At 38.2% G+C, this 9,162-nt stretch overlaps 1 protein-coding gene across 1 annotated transcript; it reads right to left on the bottom strand.

Annotated features, from left to right (window-relative positions):
* Nucleotides 1-2,337: 2,337 nt before the first annotated feature.
* On the bottom strand, nt 2,338-7,763 carry LOC138024594 (zinc finger protein 605-like). Its single transcript, XM_068871824.1, is given in 3 exon segments — nt 2,338-5,750; nt 5,753-5,953; nt 7,380-7,763. Coding segments are annotated over 3 exon segments (960 nt in total). The 5' UTR covers nt 7,468-7,763; the 3' UTR covers nt 2,338-5,079.
* Nucleotides 7,764-9,162: the final 1,399 nt, after the last annotated feature.

The following is a 9,162-nucleotide window of genomic DNA, read 5'->3' as shown; positions in this document are numbered from 1 at the left end:
GCATATATGGGGTCATATCACTTAACTTTGCGGTGTCAATTGTACACTCTTGCGCTGTACTTGACGTAGACATTTTGGAAAAATTAATAATTATTCATCGAAGTGGAGGTAAACATCAACCATTTCCACCGACACTGAAGTGAATTAGCAACCAACCTTATCGATAAAATTTGTTCCTCGGAAACCGAAGAGAAACGGGAAGCCATTTTTTTTTCTCCGTTTGCTCAGAGGTGAACAGTATACACTTGGTGGTGCCGAGGGATGGTCCCGAGGGAAACAGTTAGTTTTGTTTTCCCGAGAGTCCTCATGTTTCCCGAGAAGAAGTCGGGGAAACAAAACTAACTAGTTTCCCGAGGGACCAGACATTAAGTGCTTTGTTATATATTTAGACTTTTCCTGCAACAATCGCAGCAAAACACCCGGAGCGGGCAACAACTGCGGAAGTGTATCCCGGTCGGGATACATTTGAATTTGATCAGGGCCACGTGACCAAGAATCAACCAATCACAGTGCTCGTTCAGTTGAGCGAAAGTCTATGTATAACAATACTTGTTATTCGCCTCCGAGTCCGAGATAACCAATCAGAATGCGCGGAACGCACTTCTCACTTGTGTGGTATATATTAACTACTGATATTCCTTTCAATAATCTCAAATGAGTTACTCCGTGAGCATTTATTTTGTAAACCTTTGCCGTGTATATAAAGTGCTTGTTTTTGCATCAATGCATTATTTTTTCGGTGCCGTTTCGTTCTTTTAGTCTAAAGATTTCTTGTTAGGATTCCTCACCACTTTCCTTCTTTATGTAACCGTGTAGTTTTGTTTTCTTGCTTTTGTGGTAAATGAAAATAACTTGACTTACAACTAAAAACTCAAGAGGATGATTTTTATGGTCCGGTTTCGCCTTAGATAACCGGCATGACTTCAAGTATAAACCGTATGGTAGTTGTAAATTCACCGGTGTTAGAAACTGAGGGTAGGACCGATGGCGTTCAACGAAGCCGGGTTCGTATTCTTTTTACAGAATACAAGGGAGATATTTGTTTAAAAAATAATCTTTTTGTCCTTCATATGGTCAACCATTGACACAAAAGAACCCTTTTGTTTTGTCAGGGCATAAAGCTCTAGTTGGCAAATCGATTACAATACCTGATGTATGCAATATCTTTGCTATATACGATAGTTTCCTTGTTGTCTTGAATGTTGTTTATTCGGGCACCTTGCGGGTTTACATTGTATCGAGTCAAAATGTTACTTCAACTAGCCATCCCCATTAGCTTGATTTCGTGGCTGGAAAAAGAAGTCGGACAATTAAATCCCCATCAATTAAGCAAATTACAGAGTTTTGCTCTGCTTTTTGCTGACCTTTTAAAGTATTGAATGTCAAAAGGCGGCGCAGACGTTTTGTGAGCAAGAAATAAACTGATTTGCATGAGCTAGTGCTTTTGATCCCACTGGACCAAATTACGCCCTGAGAAAAACGACTTGCGTTCAACCGCAACAAATTTGCCGTGGGCGGTGGTTCATTCACACGTGTTATTGGGGAAGCTCTAATGTTTTTATATCACTGAGATCTTGATAGAGTTGAGAAACTGTGTAGGCGAGCAGCGACACATATCGCTGAAAGGAGCCAACAAAAGCCTCGTACCATTGCGTTGTACCTGCTTGGAATTATTCTCGAAAGGATGTTAAAATATGAACAATCTCGGTGTCCAGTTCTAGTGCTCTCTCCCTTAACCCACTCTGCACATGCAGGAAAACTAATATAGCAAAATTAACCAAGTAATGAGGAACTACATAAAAGGGCTATTTCACAAATATATATTTCCAGTACTTCGTGGTAATTCATCTTTTCATATATTCACTTTTTTCCTGAACGACCTCACGGCAGACTCAAATACTTGTGATATTTACATGACCCTTGGGAACAAGATTGAAGTCCAGATTAATATACTATTTACTATGCATCTCAATTCCTTAACCTTTCCACGCGGGAAGCACTTTACTTTCGATACAGGACTCTTCGTAATTAACAATGCTATCCTTCACGTGTTCCTTTGAGTACAATTTTGCATGTTTCTAAATCACTCGTCCTTCGTCAGTCATTCCTAGCCCACACAAGCAACTGCGTCTCTCCGATCTTCAGATGTCATTCTTAATTGTGACATTTTGCACAAGAAATCAAGGCTATATTGCGTTAACATTACAAAGGGATTAACACCACCTCACATGGCCCGCTCAAACATGTTCTCCTCGCAACTTTTAAAAGCTATGGTCTTTGCAACTCTGTTTGCTCAACATCAAGAAACCAATTTATTAGAGAATCAAAAGGTGGCAAAGTGCCGAATGTCTTCACGTCTCCGTAGTCAAGCAAAATTTTATGTGTCTGCCATCCAATACACGCGAAAAACAAACATTTGAGGAGGCGGTTTGTGAGTTTCCATCATCATATCACGGCGTTTTGAACTCAAATTTTTCTCAAGTTTAATTAAAAGTGAACGAGGATAATTACCAAACTTTCTTTTAGTGGAAAAAGCACAACGTAACTCTAACAAAAACAGCCGATAGTTGAATAGACTCCGGAAAACGCGCAAAAATGACACAATAGAGTAAGAGTTTTCATGTAAACGTGCCCTGACAAATACAATAAAATTGTCTTAGAATATACACAATGTTGTTAGTAACTTTACTACATTCAAAAAACCATTAATTTTTCAACATAGTACAGGCAGATAATAAAGAAAGAAAACTATCGCAAAGAAAACCTTTAATGAAAGTAAATATTTTCATTTCTTTATGGCAAATGTACTTTGAAATGTTCACCAAGACTCGTTTAGAGATTGATCGCGATTAAAAATCAGTTTGAGACTGAGCCAACTCTTGAGTTGGACATCGGTACTTATTTGATTCTCACCGTTGCATTATCCTTTTGGAATCTAAAATAAAAAAGCGAGTCTTCCTGATTTTGAACAATTGCCAATAGTTGGCTAATTTAAGCTGCATTCTATTGAGGCGTATTGCTGTTGTTATGGCATTCCATAGAATTCTTCTTTGTGCGAGCACCTTTGATTCTCAGTACTCCTGCATACCAAGTAAAAATTAACGACTTTTCGATCACGGGTTCGTTGGCTTTTGAACTTTTTTTTTAACGAAGGGACAAAACCAGATTTTTGGAGGGTCCATTTTTTAGAAGTTTGATTGAGAACGTCCATTACATGTAACTCTGAGAAAGCCATTCGTTTAATTGAAATGTATCTCGTTCTTTTTACTTTTGTGAAAGTAGACAACAACATCGCTAGCGTGAATTTAATGAACCACTTTTCTTTAGCTTTTCTAGCAATTCCTTCAGCTATATATACACCCATTCTGAGCGTACTAAGGAACACTGGAGAATGTTATTGCAGACTAATTATCCCTCATAAACATGTGAGATGAAGGTTGGTTTACGGTTTACGGATCTTCTCACTGCTAATTTGTTGACATTCTTAATTATTCCTTTCCTCTTGTGAGTAACTAACTGAGTTAAAAAGTTGTAGGGTTAGTTTCCCAAAATTATCACAATGGCTCAGAGCATAGACTTGGAAAAAAATCCAGATGACAAATTTTGATAGAATTTAGTTTCTTTTGAAAGGAGAAAAAAAATACACACTATCCAAACACCACCATTCGCTTTTGATTCAAAAAAGAATAACAAGTAAATAGTAAGGTAGGAAGGAAGGTAGTAAGGTAGTAAGATGAGTAGGAAGGGTAAAAGCAAGAAAACGGAAGTGCTTTTAGACACAAGTTAACAAGATCGCCTTGTAAAGTTCCTTCTCAACCTCTTTCGTATCATGGAAACAAGCCACCTTTCTTTACCTAATACGAAATGTGGGAGGCCAAATACGTTTTTCAAGATGTTGGTTTGGTTTTGACGGATGGGTCTTAGCCTGTGTACATCGGCTTCCTAATGGGTCTCGGCTTTCAATATTTGCTATAGCTTTAAAACATCCCGGTTCCATGTCAAGTAACGGAGTTGTTACATGTTTTGAGAGACCGGTGTGTATCGTTTTTTGTTTGAGCAATTATTCTATTCTTGTTATTATACCATTATTATGGATCAGTCAATTCAAGCGATCTCTTCTGTAAAACAAGGAATCGAAGTAATTTGCGAAAAATTGTGTTCGGTTGCTTAAATGAAGAGCAATAGAATTTGCGGTTGCAGACATAGATATTGGGCGGCGTTTTTCGTTTAGACAGTATCTCTTTCAGCTCGAATACTGATGTTTGTTTTTGTTTCTAAAGAAACATTATCCTTGTAGAAAAATCATCGTGTGCTGTCTTTTTTGTAGAATTGTAAATTCTGAACAACGCATTGATGTACCCTTAGCTTGAACGGAGAGCCGAATCGAGAACAGTATTGCGCGGACAAATACTTTAACAGCGAGAGCACCGATCTTTGGTGCCATCGGGTCTGGCCAGTAATTCTGTTAAAAACTGCAGTCGATCTGAATTCCTAAATTTGAATTTCTGGCAATGATAACAATCGCAAAAACGTGTTACCTGTTAGAAGTTTCTTTATACTGACAATCAATACAAATTAACTACAAATTTCTTGTGAGAACAAAACCAAAATAACTTACTATGTAGTGCTATTTTCTCCACGAGGCTAAAGGATATTATTTTCGCAACTAAACATTTATTTTTGCCAAAGTTTCAAGCAGTCAAATAGTAAAATCAAATGTGAACTAAAGTTACACGAACACAGAGGAGATCAAACAAAGGGATCATCTCTAAATCATATAATATACATTGTTATCCTGGCATATATTCTTATAGAAAATTGATAAGTTTTATAGAAATTAAACCTCTCCTTTTAACGTTTGTATTCATCTTAAAATGTATATTACAAACTTCTTAAAACATATTTTGCCGCTGCTATCAAAGAAATACAGTTTTCAACATCTATGCTTCTGAGCTTCGAGTCTTTATATGTGAAATATAGTATTTTATTCTTAGTGATGTTCCTATGCAGTTACATGCATTCTACGCACAAGTCATGCGTTCCTCGATCGATCATTCTCTGTTTCCATTCAGTTTTCTTTCAGGCTTCCATCTGCACAGGTTTAAACTCATGTCGCATTGTATGCCTTCGAACATCGACCTTTCGGTAAAAACGCCTGCCGCAAATCTTACAAGGAAAAGGTTTGATTCCAGTGTGGCGCCTCATATGGGTCAACATGTTGGAAGACTGACTAAACACTTTTCCACATTGTTTACACTGGAAAGGTTTCACTCCAGTGTGCATTAAGATGTGTTTCTTCATGTCGGACTTGCGAAGAAAGTTCTTGCCACAGTAACTGCAGGAGTATGGCTTGTGATCGGAATGGATAAGTTTATGCGTGGAGAGGCTTGAAGGTCTCTTAAACTCTTTGCCGCATTCCAAGCACGTGTAGACTTTAGTCGTTAGAGCAGTCGTTCCGTTGGGCGTAACGCTGTCTTGGCTGCTTGTAGGATCGCTTTCGGCATCCAGCTTGCCGCTCATATGTGTATGCGGCATCCGGTAGACCCCCGGGAGTACGATTGAAGGAAAGAACGTCGCTTCTTTGGTGATGAATGGTGACGGATGGAGAACATGGTTGTGGTTTAATGTTGCAGCTGGTGCAGGGCCATGGCCATGGCTTGAGCAGCTGAAAGGGAATTGCACGCTGCCGTATCTCGGAACTGGCCTTAAAACCATAGGTGACGGTCCACTGATGGCAAATGGGGCTTGCAGGGAAAACCAAACGGCAACCTTGATCCAAAGAAATCCGACCCGTGGCGTCTAAGGAGAACGGGCAGGCGTGACGAAGGGTTTTGAATGTTTGTGGGGAGAGCAAAGCTAAAAGGAGAATCGTGAAAAGGAGAGGATAGAACAGTAGCTTGAGTTCGTCCCAGAGATGAATCTTCCTTCACAGGGTCCTTCTCTGTTTTTATATCTGCAAATTGTACACAGACAGGGTTTATTAAAATGGCTTATTTGGGGGTGCGATCTCCCTTAGTTCAAATGGGCTAAAAGTAGAGCTATATAACAGATATTCCGCTCCTTCTTTCTGCGAAACTGCACTAGGAGAAAACTGGTATTGACCTGTGCTTGTCAAAAGGAAGGCGAAAGATGGCAGCGCATAACTTTGGATCCAAAGTGAAACCAAGTAACAGTTTCGAAGAGAGCAGAAAAAATTTAAAAAAAAAACCAAATCATTTCGTTACATTGATTTTTGATAATGTTTCGAAATATTTCATCGTACTTTGTTCAATTTCATAGATTTAAGAAAAGAAGAACAAGATCATTTTTCCTCACGCAAACATCCCACGCAGCATAATGGGATGAATTAAGCTAGATGGCGCAGATTTCATATTTAAATCCCGTGCGTATAACATAGTGGCTTCTCCGAAAATGACTTCTATAATATTGTAATCCAAGCTTTCTAAGTTATGAAAACTCCTTTCGAACGAGCTAAATATTTTATCGTTTGAAACGTTTTGATTGCGTCGATGCCGTGAATTAAACGAATAGAACTGAACAGTCCACTGAGCAATTATCCGTGGGGTGGGAAAAATGAACCATTAAAGCGAACTGGTCCGCTAAGTTCTAGGAAAATTTCTCCAGAGAAATATATCCCAATATGTAAAAAGAAAACGATTTTATAATTACATTGCAACCAGCACATCAACGGATTCTACTTTGGCACGATCCAAGTTAGTCAAAACTGATTGCAAATTGCCTGTTTATAGTTAATGTGAAGAGCAGATATTACGATATGACCCCACAATTTTTCTTCTGGAGCCCAGAAACGGAACTGCCGCGAGTTAAAACTCAAAGAGAGAAACTGAATTAAATTGAGCAACAGTGGTTTGATCACTCAAACAGGCGATGGATTTTCTCATGAATGCTAAGATCAAAGGAAAAAGAATCGGAAACAAAGCTCTGTCTCTCTGTCCCTTCAAGATATTTCAAGTCACTTCTAATTCGAGTGCTTGACCAAGGTTTTAATTCATAGTTATTTTCCTTGAAAAAACTCTCTTCACGGCGTTTTGAGTTGGCAGCCCTATATAAAATCTCGGTACTATTCGGTATAATTATTCTCGCTTGGAAGAGTAATCCTTGTAGTTAAGAGTTCCTGTGTGATTTCACTTCCATTCGGGACTGGCATTGGAACAAATTAAGCCTCATTTAACGATTTCTTTAACCAGCGAGACGCACGCCCGCTGTTTTCTTAACATCCAAATTCTAATCCATTTATCAAATGATGACCCATTCATTTTAGTTCCTCTTTCTTCATCATTTACTGAATATTAAGAAAGAACTTCTTAATACCTGCAAAATTATCAGTTTCAGTTTCTTTTCAAGATTTTCTACCTCACCTGTAAAACTGTTCTCGTTTATGCAGGAAATTTTTTGCCCCAAAGTAGAATTGGGCTGTTTTCCTCGGACAAGAAATGAACGTGGCATGATGTTCAGTTTGGTGTTGTGATCCTGAACTCTGTCTTAAAAATGACAGACAATTACAAGAGCTGCTCTTTTAAAATCCTCGAAAAATATGTAAATTGCAGTTTAATTAGTTTTCATTCATCTGGATACCTTTTTATACAACTATTACCCGACCTGTGTATTTATGACCACGGAGTTAAATTCACGAGCTGTTTAACAAATTGCGCTTTCTTCAGTCCTTAAGGCAATAATCCTCACCGCACGCAAAAAATCACATTTGATGGTTAAGGCATAGGGTAACATTTGAATCCGCTGCTGCGTCTTGGTCGCTACGCACTCATATGGTATGTTTTTTTTTTGTAAATTTTTAAATTGGTCAGTTGTTTTGTTTAAAACCATTATCATAACGACCCGAAGACAAACCAGTGGTAAACAGATGGAAATACGGACAATAGCTCTTCACACAATTTCAACGCACTTTTTTGTGTTCCTCTCCCTCAAGCGATCGCTAGCTTCTCGTATAAAGAAATCTATACCAGTGTGCTTGGACGCCTTAAAAGGTTTACTTGTTTTGTCACTCATTAGATAAGAGGAAGGGAAAGCCAAGACCTTCGTGAGTTTTGTATCTCTCTCAGATTTCTTATAAGACTCAGTTGAAAAATGAACCATGTTGCAGAAGAAGATTACTATAAAATTGCATTTCCCTTTAATCTTCGAAAAAACATGGTCTTTGATGCCTTGGCACCAATAAGAGCAGTACACATTAGAATGACGTGATGCCTTTTTTCCCATTTAATTTACAACGAATTCGATACTTGTTCCGAAACATGACACTTCTGTTTAACACACATGCGCTCTCGGATACTCAGCAGGTGGGAAACTGCCGATCTATGTCGACAGTAATAATAATAATAGTAATAATAATAATAATAATGATAGTAATAATATCATTTCAAGCACTTTTCAACCAAGGGTTCTGCTTTCTCAGGAATATGCGAGCAACTGACATTATTACGTAAATGTCAGCTAGTTTTTTTCCCTACAGGTATTCTCATTTTATTTGGAAATGAATCGGCGTTTATCAAGGATATTCAATCAACAAAGCTTTTTTAAAATCGCTTAGTTACTGCATTCTTTAGGCCTTGTTAATCATTGTTTTCCACCATCGTATCTTTACACCATTTATTTGCCTTTCGTTCGATGGGTTTTATGGACAACGTGTTTGAAGCGAAGGATACAAATATGTCTAGCGCATCAATTTTCCAAGGTAATGAAGGTATCTTCCCACGAACCTTATTGCAGGCCTTTCAATTTGTTAACCTGATCACTTGGCAACAAGAGTGTAGGAGAATCACTTTTCATAATCATAGAATTTCAAAACAGCAAAGAGCTCTCATCAATAACCTGTCCGGCTGAGTGTTGTGTACGGTTACGTTTCATTTCGGCTTGTGGCATATTGTTTTATTTTACTAAATTCAACGGTCACCGAAGAAACTCAATCTATGTACATTTATCCGAAGCTTCGGGGCAAAATCAAAAGGCGTTTCCCCTCTATTGTGCAATTATATCGATTCACCAATTGAAATTAGTTCTTCCTTTGTCTAACAGATTAGCAATTTGATATGCGGGGAATTGCGACAGTGTTTACGAAAAAGAACCAGGTATCAAGAGATCGCAAAAGCTTTCTCGTTAGCAAGACCTTTGTATTTTACGCTT

The sequence above is a fragment of the Montipora capricornis genome, chromosome 2 (genome assembly GCF_036669925.1).
Source record: "Montipora capricornis isolate CH-2021 chromosome 2, ASM3666992v2, whole genome shotgun sequence".
Lineage (NCBI taxonomy): Eukaryota > Metazoa > Cnidaria > Anthozoa > Scleractinia > Acroporidae > Montipora > Montipora capricornis.
The sequence above is the reverse complement of the archived record's forward strand: the minus strand, read 5'-3'. Positions and strand labels throughout refer to the sequence as shown.